At 39.9% G+C, this 14,636-nt stretch overlaps 2 protein-coding genes across 6 annotated transcripts in view; both read left to right on the top strand.

Moving 5' to 3' along the window:
- Positions 1–3,760, top strand: part of vwf (von Willebrand factor) — a 44,098-nt gene extending 40,338 nt beyond the window's left edge. For all 4 annotated transcript variants that reach the window (XM_086029154.1, XM_086029152.1, XM_086029155.1 and 1 more), the window contains 9 exons: positions 27–143; positions 221–401; positions 994–1,034; positions 1,184–1,300; positions 1,401–1,499; positions 2,435–2,563; positions 2,647–2,686; positions 2,765–2,862; positions 2,971–3,760. In XM_086029154.1, coding sequence (XP_085885280.1) covers positions 27–143; positions 221–401; positions 994–1,034; positions 1,184–1,300; positions 1,401–1,499; positions 2,435–2,563; positions 2,647–2,686; positions 2,765–2,862; positions 2,971–3,156 — 1,008 coding nt within the window. In that variant the 3' untranslated portion in view covers positions 3,157–3,760. The remainder of the gene's footprint in view (positions 1–26; positions 144–220; positions 402–993; positions 1,035–1,183; positions 1,301–1,400; positions 1,500–2,434; positions 2,564–2,646; positions 2,687–2,764; positions 2,863–2,970) is intronic.
- A 1,647-nt stretch (positions 3,761–5,407) lies between these two features.
- The window catches only part of ano2a (anoctamin 2a), a 28,683-nt gene continuing 19,454 nt past the window's right edge, over positions 5,408–14,636 (top strand). For both annotated transcript variants that reach the window (XM_086028385.1, XM_086028384.1), the window contains exons 1-3: positions 5,408–5,731; positions 11,123–11,298; positions 12,208–12,519. In XM_086028385.1, coding sequence (XP_085884511.1) covers positions 11,146–11,298; positions 12,208–12,519 — 465 coding nt within the window. In that variant the 5' untranslated portion in view covers positions 5,408–5,731; positions 11,123–11,145. The remainder of the gene's footprint in view (positions 5,732–11,122; positions 11,299–12,207; positions 12,520–14,636) is intronic.

The following is a 14,636-nucleotide window of genomic DNA, read 5'->3' as shown; positions in this document are numbered from 1 at the left end:
TTTTGTAAGCATACCGTACATCACAGGGTTCAACATACACATTGTCCAGTGGAGAATGCTGCGGGAAGTGCAGAGCAACAAGTTGTGTGGAGTCGGAAGGAGAATTACGAGGGGACTCACTGATCGGAGGAACGCTTAGACAGGTTCACAACTCACACTTGCGCTTAATAATTCTGACCCCAATTCTGACAAATCAGATTTTTTCAATCTGTGTTTATAGGTTGGGGAGCAATGGCAGTCTTCCAGTGACAAATGCGTAGTGTTCAAGTGCGTGAGGGTGAAGGACGAGGTGTTCATCTCTTCCACCAACATTAGCTGCTCTGCGATGGAAACACCGTCCTGCCCGCTGGGCTCCGAGTTACGCTGCGATACGCATGACTGCTGCCCCCGCTGCCAATGTGGTAAACGTCACACACGACGCTATGAGCTAAGCTAATTGTGTGTGAGTCAAACACGGGATCCTCCATTTACTATGGGATTTCCGTTCCTACAGCGGCAAGTATAACCGGAATTTGTACGTAAGTGGGAATGCGCAGGAGTGTAATGTGAACCAATACAATCATGAAGTCATAATTCGGAAAAAAAATGTTGGGTTGACTTCCGCTTTAAGAAATTCATCTCCCTGTTTTCACTGGCGTCAACCCCACAAGGATACCATACCTGCCTGTCTGACCTCTACTTGAATCTTCCATCACGCTGCAGTTTGCTGGCTTTCATAAATATGGCACCCTAGAATGAACAGAATATTTTGGTGACATCATGAATCAACACGGGTTGACTGTGTAAAACAATCTAATGATAGTAAGTTTGACGGTAGTTAAGCATGCCTCCTACAAGTAGTGCTTGGTCCATGACTACAAGTTCATTGTGTGCCGTTAGTAAGCCACTGAAATGCAGTTGCAGTGTCTTTCCAGCAGAGGTCATATTCATATCAGCTCATGTTTGCTTGCCCTGACAGTGCAGTTGATGATGGTCAATATTTCTCCTTCACAGCACCTTTAGATGTCTGCGTCCTGAACCACACACTCATAGGAGTAAGCAATCTTTTCTTTTTGAATGGAGAATGAGTTCAGTTTGATGTGTATCGTGATGTTAAAAGATGCATATTATGGGAAATCTTTTTTTTTGGTATTTCATGTATAATAGTGCGATTTTTTTTCTTTTGTTTTGCTTTTATGTATAGGCAGGGGAGACGTTGATGGCGGACGTGTGTACAAAGTGTGAATGCATCGTGGAGGGCGGTCTCATCAAGAAACACAGACTCTCCTGCAGGAGAACTACCTGTACCCCTTGTCCCATGGTATTTCTTATGCCTTATGTTTCTATATTGCATTGGTGCAAGCCTGGTAATTATGCGGTTATGTGCAAGTGCATAAATTAACATGTAGTGCTCACCACAGGGATACACAGAGCAGAAAGTGGAAGGTGCTTGCTGTGGTCGCTGTGTCGCCACTACATGCTTTTTACAAATGCCTGATGGGAGGCAAATGAGTCTGCAGGTATGTACACACAAACATCACAGGGAACTATATCTAATTTTTTACATGCTATGGTCGAGTAGTTCTCAATTTTTTTCACACCAAGTAACATCTCAGTAAATACTTTTCTCTTCAAATACCATCATAGCAGCCAACAGTAAAATACAGTAATATGGTAGGCCCGAGCGTTCATCAAAAACAAGGGAGAGGTTATATTCCTAAAAGGCATATTTAATGTTAACGTAAGTCACAGTTTGAATATTAAAACTGTGCTTAAAAATAGGGGGAAAACTGTACTTAAATAATGCTTCAATTAAAATATTGTCGCTGTCTTTGGGACACATAACGCTGCACGTGGGGTGAGGAAGAGGCAGTGTTTTGTGACACGTCGTAAGACCGTTCATATGTCCAGAAATGTTCATAGATTTGTTCTCAAGCTATTTTCAACACTTTATTAGTTACCAATGCGTAAAATTATCAGACCACGCAAAGACAGACCAATAATATCGATTTGTGAAAAAACATCAAATTGACCATATTGGGACAGAGGAGTTTTCCGCCTGAGAGTGAATGTTGCTCATAAAAATAATTACACATTTGGAAAAAATGAATGCAAAGTTATTGCACTGAAAAGTTGAATACAACTGAACTGTACTTAATAAATGTACTGTACCGGTTTAAAAAAAAAATGTTGAATACACTGAAACATTATTTAATTCAGTGATTCTCATGTACCACTAGAGTGAGCCTACCTACCACGAGTATTTTTGTACCACCTTTTGAGAATCACTGCATAGTAGTACATATACAGTAGCACTTGATAATACAGTACACTAAACCACATTGTGATGTATTCTACTCTAATAGTATGCTATGCTGTAATGTTATGCTAAGTGACACTATACTACACTGCACTTTACTATGCGACACCGTACCCGGCTATACTTTACCTCCAGGTGAACACCACAAAGGAGGATGGCTGCAACCAATATGCTTGTGGCGTTAACAGCGAAGGAGACCTGGCCCTGCAGATTCGAACGACCACCTGCCCGCCTTTCAACCGCCAATCGTGCCTCGAACACGGGGTGAGAGTGCCTCATGCCCATACATATTCGCTCACAAGCTTCGACACTGTTTTTAATGACAGAACTCCTCTGTTTGTTCTCAGGGGACTGTGAGCCAGATTGGAACAACATGCTGTGAGATGTGTAAGTAGTGCTTTTACTAATTGTCATTTGTTTTTAAGTCTGTTTTTAAAAAGAGTGTGTACACGTGTCGGTGAGAAGGTACGGAGTCAGAATGTCGGAAGACGGCGGGAACACTGAACTATGTCAAAGTGGACGACTGCCAGTCGCAGCAGCAGATTGAATTGCACTACTGTGAGGTAAGGGGACACTCAGTCACACGTTAATTTGATGATCCATCAAACATCAATGTAGTCCTAAAACTAAATGTCTCACCATCTGATCCTCTCTGTCTCTTTGTCTGTCAGGGTAAATGTCGCAGTAAGTCCATGTACTCCCTGCAGAGGGCCGCGGTGGAGCAGGAGTGTGTGTGTTGCGTCGCCACGGAGACAGAGCCCATCAGCGTTCCCGTCCTGTGTGCCAACGGAACCCACGGCCACCACACTGTCCTGTCTGTCACCGCGTGCGACTGTCAGTCCAAGCACTGCACCTAGAAGCCACCAGAAGTTAGTTATTATGCTTTTGTTGACCTGCGTGTCTGTATCCAAGACAAATGTACCCGTATTAAACCACACACAATTTACAAGAAAACAACACAGTCAAGTGTTTCCATTCTGTTTATTAAATCATGCATATGTTCCAAGGTTGTATAGTAAAACGTACTGTATGTTGAGAGTATGTGTATGCTGGCCAAAAGACTATCAGAAACACTAACCCACCTTTACAATAAATACCTATACGTAAATTCAAATATATGTTCCATAAACATGTAATAATGTATTCCCAACAGTTTCTTCTCTTCATTCCATTGTTTTTTCTTTGCTGTGCTGCTTCTATTGTGTGAGGATATTAGATTTTTTTTTTTGTCCAATCAGATGTGCTCCCGTGTCAATCTAATCTGCCCATGGACTTCAGAATCAATAGTGCTGGCTGATGTAACTTAAAATATGTTATCAATGAGACTTTTTCTCTAACCAATATCCAGTGTTTTTCTGTCATCTGATTGGCTGGTCAACGCAAAACATGTTTGAGCCAACTTCCATGACCAAAAGATGTACACACTTTCATACATTTAACAATCAGCATCTCTGATCATCATGATGTCTTTTTTAAAATGTTTGTTTTTACAAAGTACCATGTTATTAGATAAACAATTCTGATTCTTAACTCCTCCAGATGACATACATAACACAGTTGTGTGCACTGTGCTGTCATATGTTGTATGTGGTATGATTATGGTTGTATCAGGAGGTCTATTAAGTGAGTCACCACTGAAGATCCAGGTAACACATAACAAGGTACAGCAATGTACTTTATTCCAAATGCATGTGACAAAAATGCTTTTAATGTCTTGTGTGCTCACTTGTTTCCCACACTGTGAGTTCTGCTTCAACTAGTAGAAGCAAGGAAATAGCCAAACACTGGCAGAAACGCTCTTGTGAGATGCAGCCCGTTGTTAGTCTAATGAAAGCCGGACACACCATTGGCTGTGGTGCGGGATAAAAACTTGAGCACTGCATGACAGTTCAGCCTCTAAAATCAGACAATTTTCACGAAATATGCTGCAGTAATCTATACAATCGTCACTCGCTAGATCATTAATTTTTTGTCGGTTCGCAGATTTTTGTATCGTACATACATCACGGATTATTCGCTCTATCACGGGATTTTACCTGATTATTTTTCCACACACTGTTAAAGTAAATACTGTTAGCTAATGTTCTGTAGCCGACCGCCTCTAGTTAGAATGAGTTGTAATCCATAACAGGTGGCTTGGACCGCTGATGGTCTTTCAACACTTTTTTGAACAAATAGCAAAAAAAAAAAAAGAAACAGAATCATGTTCTTGCCGACTTGCCAGCAGCCCCAAATGACACCGTCATTCTACACACACAGAACCAACTGCAAGTCACACAACAGGTGAGGCCTGCCTTTTTACACATTGACCGTCACAGTTACTGTAGTCTAGATCAGGGGTCTTCAATCCTGTTCCTCAAGGGCCGGCGTCCTGCCTGTTTCCAACTCTCCCTGCTGCAATCCACACCTGATTCAAATGATCAAGATCATTATTCACGTTCTGCAGACCTTGCTAATTATCTGATCATCTGAATCAGGTGTTTTACAGCAGGGAGAGATGGAAAAGGCAAGACACCGGCCCTCGAGGAACAGGAATGTAGACCCCTGGACTAGAATGTGTGCACCTCTCACTCTCTCTCTCTCTCTCTCTCTCTCTCTCTCAATAAATAAAAGTGATAATAGAAAATAAAATAAATGCAAAAATAAATACAGTTAAATATGAATTTATTTTATTTATTTCAATTAATATTTTTGGGGGGGTTTATTTTCACTTTTATTTATTTTTTATTTTGGCAGTTTTGGTCCTCCATAGTTGGCATGTTAGGAAATTGTTTTTTACTTGTGGGCGTGGTTGGGAGTGGGCATATCTGCGTTCAAATACAGAAAAACATCGAGTCGTACATTTCAACAGTGATTATGCGGTTCCTCTATAGTCCTCTTGGTGGCGCTTGTTCTCATTAGAACGTGTTTTGATGAGGACAGAAGAAACAACGTGCCACCAAGGCGAAACTCGAAATTTCCAGAAGTAATTAAATAAATTACAGAATTATACCAAAATGTAATTGCTTTTCTTTAACATTGGGTCTTTTGAAAAGTTAATGTATATCTTAAAGTTAATTTATTGTCTTACAAATGTTTGCGTAAACCCACTCATGAACAGCACTAGTGACTCTGAACTAGCTGTCAGCGTTTGTTGTTATTGTTGCTGTTGCTGCTGTTTTTGTTTCTGTTGTTTATTTTCTGTGACTTTTTTTTCTTCTAGAGTTTGGTTTTAAAGCCAACAAGATGTCCGGTATGTCACTAGGACTCAGGGGGAATTAGCGGGATGGCGTGCGCGCGCCGAGCTAAACCCAGTTGGTGTCGGGAGCGCGTGCGGATTGTCCACCATCTCGGGCCCAAGCAATGCGCACCTCGCGCCTCTCATCAACATCATCATCTTTATCATTGTCACCCATTTCCACCGGGCAGCCAGCTGATCCTCCAGGAGCACTAGTGAGTATTCAGTCGTCTCTTTCGTGTGTTTGTGGATAATAACACTATAAAACTGCCTGTTGAGTACTTTTTACGTATTGGGTTCTGCGTCTTGTGCGCACTTTTACGCGCACGTTTGTCTTCTGTCTCCTTATATTGTCGACAGAGTACTTACTTAACTCAGTTCCCCACTTTTTTGGTGGATTATGAACAGTGTATAAGTCACTATTGTGTTTTAACGTGTGTGCGTGTGTGTCGAGGAGCCGAAGGGCGCCCCCCCCCCCCCATCTGACCATCTGGATGCGCACTGTTGAATTGAACACATTGCATATTGTCTATTTCCACCATAACTCCATAATTTCATTTAATTACTATTAATTATCAAACATATTTTTTAATCTATTTAGTCTTTTTATTCTTGTATTTTAAGTAAAACGTTCAGTAGTTTGATTTTGTTTGACTGTTTTAAAGTGAATCGTTTTTTTTCCTGTTTTGAAACGTGCTATGCAAGTAGACTCATTATAGTGGTAAAAAAAAAAAAAAGTCTGCAGGTGACCAGTCCTCCCGCTCAAAGATAGCTGGGATAGGCTCCAGCACACCTGTGGCCCGAGAAAGGAAAAGCATTATAGAAGATGGATGGGCAGTGTTTAAAATTAGCAGTGTTTAATCTGTTGGAGCGTAGTTAATAGATTGGCCCCTCAGCTTCCCTGGTACCCTCTGCTCCTTCAAATGAGGGTGCATTTGTTGACCTTTCCACATTTGTGTTGTTGAGCCGTCAGCAGAGCTTACAGGTCGGTAAGCCTGACAGACATGCGCATGTGCCCTATTGCCGGGTTTGTTCCAACATAACAATGTCTCTATTAATGCACAGGTTAAGTTAAGTTAAGTTATGGTAATCACTAAAGAACGCACATTTTTGTTTGGGATATATTACCATACCTGGGAAACAATGGAAATAATCTGTTCTGATAAACCTTCCAGACAATAATTCAACACTCTTCTTAGCTGTCATGACAAGTGTGAAAAACAAGTTATCCCTATAAAGTGTCAGACTGAAACAAAGGTACGCGGCCTTTGATGACACGTGATAATCACACAGGTAAATGTTGGTATCTGTCATAACTGTAAAATAGGGCTGTACAATATGGTCTGAAGTTAAAAGCTCAAAGTGTATTTCCCCCCACCCCTCCACCCCATTATTTCCGTATACTGTATTAAAATACAAATGACAATGACATCATTTATTGTCCCCCACCCCTGCGATTTGCTTTATTTCTCCTGATGTGAAGCAAGTTTTTTTTTCCAAAAGTTTGTCCACATGCAGCATCAACTACGGTTATTTTAAATGAATAGTTTCTCTTTATCCTCACTGTTTCCCTCGACTATATTGCAGTTCATTGGTGGCTCTGCTGCTATATTGTGATTTTTAAGAAAACATTTTTTTTTTCACATTTTGTACTGTGTGCTTACTGTAATGTCCTTTCATGTGGAAAAGGAGAGCCACAGTCAATGATGCACTTTTCATTTGGTTATTAAACGGTGGGAGAACAGTAAAACACATACAAGAAAGCACAGAAAATGTTGTCAGCCACAGCTCAAGCCCAGACACTCGCTTCATGTTATGCTTGCAAAAAATATATATTTTTAATAAGTTTAAAGGGGGCGGCACGGTGGTCGACTGGTTAGCACGTCCGCCTCACAGTTCAGAGGTCGTGGGTTCGATCCCGGCTCCGGCCTCCCTGTGTGGAGTTTGCATGTTCTCCCCGTGCCTGCGTGGGTTTCCTCCGGGTACTCCGGTTTCCTCCCACATTCCAAAAACATGCATGGTAAGTTGATTGGACTGTCTAAATTGCCCCTAGGTGTGATTGTGAGTGCGAATGTCTGTCTCTGTGTGCCCTGCGATTGGCTGGCAACCAATTCAGGGTGTCCCCTGCCTACTGCCCAAAGACAGCTGGGATAGGCCCCAGCACGCCCCGCGACCCTTGTGAGGATAAGCGGTATGGAGAATGAATGAATGAATGAAAAAAGTTTAAAGGGGGAAATCAACTCAAAAATTGTCTTTATAATATGTTCTATGCGGTCCCACTAGTCTAAACATAGTATTCTGATTAATTTTGCTTGGAATATGAATTAAGCAACAATATCCACCCATTTTTATCCATTTTATTGGGTGGCCATTTTGCCACTTGCTGTCGATTGAAAATGACATCACAGTTCCTCAGGGCTCATAACGACCAATCACAGCTCAGCTTGTGAATATCACATGACCAAACTCAGAAAACAGGAATCTTGAATCATCCATCACTACATACTATAATGATAAAAACAAATCAACCGCTGCATATTAAAATTATATAATAACAAAACATGGATACAAACATCTGCAGGGATTCCATTTTGTGGTTTATTATCATTGATGTCAATTTATTTTCGCTTTATTGTCATACTGAGCAGCCTGGAAAGAGATATAAACATTTGAACTGACACCACAAAAAAAAAAAAAAAAGTCATTGCTAAAAAATAGTCAAGTACTGTATACAAAAGTAACGTGGTGATAAATGTGGATATGTTACAGCTCGTGCCCTCGAGTCTCGTCACACTCGTCACAATAATACAGCTAAATTTGCTATTTATTGTTATTGATTTAAACTCATTGTCTCTTTATTCAACAATCACTCCTGTGGTGATATCACACAAAACGAAAACAGAAATTATCGGAAAAAAAAGCGGAAACACATGTTAATTATGTGCATCTGTCATCTTGTGAAAGAGCATTTAATTGATCTTCCTGTCATTATACGTCGCTGACATAGATGAACAAAAATGTGCCGACCTCTGGCGCTATGTAGCGCATTATGACATCCCGGCCTCTGACGTCCATTTATGGACCTCATAGTCTCAGTTTACATCTGAGCGGCCTGTTTACTAACATGTGGTAAACTGGGATTAGCGCCGCTAGCATGTCTATACGTTCGAGGAAGGTGACTATCTTATGTGGAGAACATATGGCCACACATCAGAGGTGTAATTGAGACGGTCTGTAATGACATCTAGATGTGATAATTGTACCCTAAAGCAACACGCAACTCAAAAATATTTTTACTTTATTGTATTAGGCACTGTTTATAAACATTAAAAATGCAAATAACAAGTGAATCTGATTCCCTGAAGAGAAGTTTTAATCCGATTAAGTAATACCGTCAGTAAAAGTCAAAGTAATGACATACCCCGTACGCTGCCATATTGGACATTTTTGACCGGATCATATAATCACTGTGACGTCTTCCGTGCTGTTAATTTTGGACTTGTTTCCTGGTCTATTGTGCTATAAAAATGCCTTATGGCATCGTTAAGTATTGACATAATTTAGATTTGAAATTTAGGTTTCAAATTCTTCCTTCAATAAAGGAAAAAAAAATACATTAATTGCAGGAGTGACTGGCTTACGCAGCCTACCCGTTTATTGTGCAATGGCGTGCAATCGGTCCATTACGGTGACATAATGAACAAGAACTGTGACAGATCCTCACCAAAATGTATGTGGACATGGGTAGGCATGTGATAATCTTAGTCTGAAAATATTAGAACCAAAATCGCAATTTTTTTTTTATTCTCTTCATGTCATAGGCCTCTCCTAATTACCTTGTACAGAAAAAAACATTGCGTCACTTAATGGACAAAAACGTCATCGATTGTCACCAAAGTTTATGTACCCATGTGTAGGCATGTGATTATCCTAGTCTAAAAATCTTAGAACGAAACTAATATTTTATATTAACGACATAAGTAAATGGAGCATATTATGTTTCTATAAACATATTCATTATGAGCTTTAGCCTCTGAACTTGTAGTTCCTTACTGGCTCTTTAACAACTTAAAACTACCATAAATCTAATACATTATTATTATTATTATGATTATTTTTCTCTATATGGACAAGCTAGGACACCCGTCTTGTTGTGTTAGCAGCAGCACCTGTACTAATGTTAGTTTTGAATTGTTGAAATGTTTATTTTAATACATGACATTAGCTTTAGCCATTAATCCATTTAAAAACTTTTTTTTGTCATAGATACAAGCCAGGGCATCCATCTTTTTGTATCAGCATTAGCATTTGTGCTGATGTTATTGATGGATAATGTTCAAGGTATGATGTTACTGTTCATAAATTAGCTTTAGCCTCTGAGCTTGTACTTTCTTCCTGCCACTTAAACACATTTTTCCTTATTGAATGTCAAAATTGAAGGACAAAAAGGTCATAGTTAAAAAAATAAATAAAAATCCAAACCGATGAAGCCCAGTGACGAAATTACCCCAGCGGATTGTTGTAAACGGCACCCGCTCAGAGCTTAATCCAAGCCTACATCTTCAATTGGGTCAAAAAAAGTGGAGAGGGAGCTTTGGCTTTAATTCTTGATCTGTCACGTTAAAAAGTCACATGATACTGGAAAGTCAAATCAACCTCAGATGCAGAAAGTGTGTATTGTGGTGAAAATGGTAGTATTTTATGTGTCACCAACACCTCCCCAAAAGACACTTCAGCATCCCCTGAAACTAGTTTTACAACTCTACACAGAATTCATTGACTATTTCTATTATATTAGGATGTGCGAAAAAGACCCATATCAAAATGAAACAAGAAGGTGGCCATTTTGGATTGAAGCTGTCATTTTGGGCTAATTCCAGGAATTTGTATGTACTTTGATGAGTTCCTACTATTGGCCACATTATCCCTAAATGTAAGAAGTTTATCCTAGGCAGATTGGCAACACTAAATAACCAAGCATTCTTGCCAACGTCATTAAATGTGGCCGGAGCATGGCATCAAAAGTTTGATCATTTTTCCTTATCACCATGAAAAAGGAAACTCAAAAAAGATCCTTTGACAACAGTTTTGCAAAGACTGACTTGGGTGGACATATCTATCAAAATAGGACGCACAAAAAGATCTTAATTACTCGTGCCTGAAATTGAACTGGAAGTCACACATTTTGGTTTGTAGCAGCCATTTTCTGTTAATTCCAGGGCCGGTATTGAACAAACTATTCCTATGGAATTCACCCCAGTTGGAAGCAATTATCTTATTCTGAGCTTCAGAGCTGGGCATCGTCATATCCGTCCCTGAGCTTCCGTCCTGCATATTTAATCGACCCACGTGGTCCCAGTCGGTCAGAGTCAGCCAACAGACTTAACCGATACACGTCACACGCGGTCTAGTAAGGAAAAAAAATTAAAATAAAAGAGTGTTGTGTACCTTGTGGTCCCACAGACGCAATGACATTTGTTTTTATTTCACCGATCACCACACTGTGCGTGTGTGTGTCAGTTGTTTCTGTTTGATATTTTTTCTTGATGCTGTTGAGAGGAGTTTTTAGTTTTAAACACACACTTTTCCTTTGCTTGTGTCTTCAGAGGGATGAAACGAAAAAGGCCGCATGTCTGTCGTCACAGCAATGAGTGAGTCGTCGTCCGTTCACTCTGCAAAGCTCGTCTCGTTGGCCCGCTCGCTCTCCGGATTTGGGCTCGACGCTACCAACGGAGGCCCCCCTGCTGTCGGCCTGCCTGAAAGCGACCAGCCGCCTCCTCTGGTACTGACCCCTCTCTCTGTTTTCGCTCAAGGGCCACATTTGCTTTTTATAAGGGACAGATGGACCAAGTCATTCGTAAGGGAAGTTTAAAAAAAAAAAAAAAAAAAGTTTGTGAATGCAAAATAGTATATTTTAATAAGTGAAATGATATTTCGTTCTCACTTTTATATTTGCAATATATACTGATATTTAATACGGTAGAATGTATAAATGTTTTATCTTATATTTTTTTCGTTTTATTATTGGCAATAAATTATTGAACAGATGATTTAATGAGATGAATGGATTTAAAAAATATATCAATGCAAGATGTTCATGTTAGCATTTCTATTTTATTGTGAACTGTACATGAATTAACCCATTATTTAAAATAATTGATATGAAAATCGTCCAATGTATATGTCAACCTCGTACTTAAATAAATTAAAAATGTTCTCTGTATAATTATGTAAATTTCTTTGCGGTTTTTTGGTGACAATCAAATTAAACAATTATTTATTGAAATCAATTATTTTTTTTATAAAACAATGCTAAATTTCTGTGTAAATGTGTTTATTTTACACATTTAAAAATTAACAATAAATTAATGAACCAGTTACCTCATCAAAAAGTGTTCAAAGTACAGTCTGTGTGAAATAGTTTTTTTAAATTTTTTTTATTGACAATAAATTAGTGAAGCAATTATTTCATGACACAAATGAATAGTAAAAAATGCGGAATGTACAGCATGTCTATTTTTGTTATATTTTATTTACAATAAATAAAGTAAGCAATTATTTGATGGATGGGGAATACAAACACAAAACAACCAAATTTCAGGCAAAAAATGGGCCATACTTTGCCCGCTATTGCAGACCCCTTTTGCTCCAGCACTGGGCTCATAAATTCTGTTCATGGTTGTCTTTATAGGAGTCTGGCATCGACCTCGGCCCAGGGCTCTTTTTCACTGACGGCAAGAGGAAGGTGGATTATGTGCTGTGTTACAAATACAAAAAAAGGCGCGCATCCAAGGGACGCCTCTCCATTGCGTCCAACGGCAGCATTCCCATCCCCATACCGGGCTTGTGGGAAACAGATCCAGAATCCGGAGAGGCGGGAGGAGGAGCTGCTTCGGGAGACGCAGAGGAATCAAAGCTGTCCGAGGAGGAGAAGGCTCTCATGAGGGAGGAGTTTGAAACCGGGCTGCTCGATGCCGGACTGCAGATAGAACGCGACAAAGAGGTGCGTAATGTTCTTATGGGGCTTTCAACCTAATTGTAATCCGTATGTTTGTTAGTATTCCAATTATGGTTTTTTCGAACTATAGGTCACACATTTATTCATAGTTTGGCTGGTTCTGTAACTTATACTCAGGTGCAATTTGTGGAATTAGAGCTCAGACTGGCACCCAAAATCCCCATTCGTTAATTGTGTTGACGGCAGCCAATGAGTTGCGATTGAATTCGAAACTTCCGCTTCTAACTCCGGGAAAGGTTTTTGTTTTTAGTTTAAAGTGGCTTTACCTTGAAGCCCGTATCCCACTTTGCAATTGTTTCCAAACGTAGTGAACATTGAATTATTTTTTTTTTTGTCAAGCTTCATTCATGGTTTTAAACGGTCGCAAAGATGTTCACCAGACATTGGCAAACAGTTTTAATGGTCGCCAAGAAATTTTGAACGGTCGTGCCAAATAAAAATTGTTTGACACCTTGACCATCTCCCTGACAAAAAAATCCCCACTCATTGGGATATGAGCTTAACTACTTTGGAGAATCTGGCATCGCAATGTGGCCAAATGTAAATATAGAATCCTGGTCAGTTATTGTGTCTTTTGGTGCTGTAAATAGTAAATCCTTGTTGTTGCGTGCTACATGCTAGTAAGCAATACTTCACACATTAGTTGCCATGAATTCTTCTTCTTCTTCTTCTTCTTCTTCTTCTCCTTCTTCTTTTTCTACTTTCCTTTGGCGGTTGCGGAATACACCTTCTTTAGCATACGGCATCCGCCGCCGCATGTAGGATTTACTATTTACAGCAAAAAAAGGCGCAATATCCCACCAGGATCTTTGGCCACAATGAGACGCAGGATTCTAGTTAAGTTAAGCCATTTTAAACTAAAACAATAAACTTTTCCGTAGTTAGAAGCAGAAGTTTCAAATTTCAACCGGAGTTCTTTCACTGTCGTCAACACAGTTCGGGAACGGGGATTTTGTGTGAATCTGAACTGGCTGGACCCAACAGTATGTCACAACAGAATGCATGGGAAATGCCTAAAGACCCAAGCAATATTGAACGGGAAGTCGGCCATTTTGAGCAAATATCAGGGCTCTGTACTTTGACAAACTCATACTTTCGCCCAAATAAGTCCCAATCGGAAGCAGGTTTCCTAGATTGACATTTTTCTGCAAAGCCATTTTGTAGGCCGAACATGGCATCAGACTTTATGATAATCATTTCAAGGATTTGTCATGCCTTTTCATTGCTGCTTTTATTTTTTGACAGACAGACATTTATGGGTCACCCTTAAGCAAAGCAAACACAAATCCTGTTACTGGACGGCTGCCAAACAGGTTAAGGATGAGTCAGAGTCTGAAGCTGAGAACAGCCTTGCACTGTCGGTTGCATCCCCTTGCCTGGCATTGGGGTTTTTACCTGCTCGTACACCATGTACATTTCTAGGATTTTTTTTGAGTTCATCAATTTAAAAAAACAGCATTGACCAAATTTGTAATCCTTTAAAGGGGAAATCAGCCTAAACATATTTTTTCAAGAATATGTTCCCAGCAGGCCCACTAGTTGAAACACGGCATCCTGATGAATATTGCGTTTGTGTAATATGAGTGAAGCAGCAAAATCCACCCTTTTTTAGCCATCTCAGGGGGCAGCCATTTTGTCACTTGTGTCGACCTTAAAATGACATCACAACTGCTCTGGGCTCAGTTAACACCAATCACGGCTCAGCTTCAGAAAACAGGTCAGCCGTGATTGGTCGTTACCTGAGGAGTTGTGATGTCATTTTCAGTCGACAGAAGTGACAAAATAGAGATGGCTAAAAACGAGTGTATTAACTCTTATTCCAGAAACGCAATATTTATCAGAATCCCTTGTTTCATTTATGCAGCTCACACACAAAGCAAAACATCAACCAAGTGACATCTTGTAACTGTATTGGGCAAACAATTGGAGGATTTCCAGTGGGATACCTTGTGGTCATCTGTCCCTAGTTAGAGAGAGAACATAATGTCTGCACGGTATGACAACATAAGCGTCCTGCTTATTTTAGACGCAATGCTGCATGCGTGTGTTTTTGTGTGCGGGTTGCGTGGCGCTAGAGTGTGTTATCAGCTGCTGTTTTGGTT

The sequence above is a fragment of the Filicampus tigris genome, chromosome 4 (genome assembly GCF_054856515.1).
Source record: "Filicampus tigris isolate MCC_2025a chromosome 4, RoL_Ftig_1.0, whole genome shotgun sequence".
Classification (NCBI taxonomy): domain Eukaryota; kingdom Metazoa; phylum Chordata; class Actinopteri; order Syngnathiformes; family Syngnathidae; genus Filicampus; species Filicampus tigris.
This window is presented reverse-complemented; position numbering and strand designations above follow the sequence as displayed.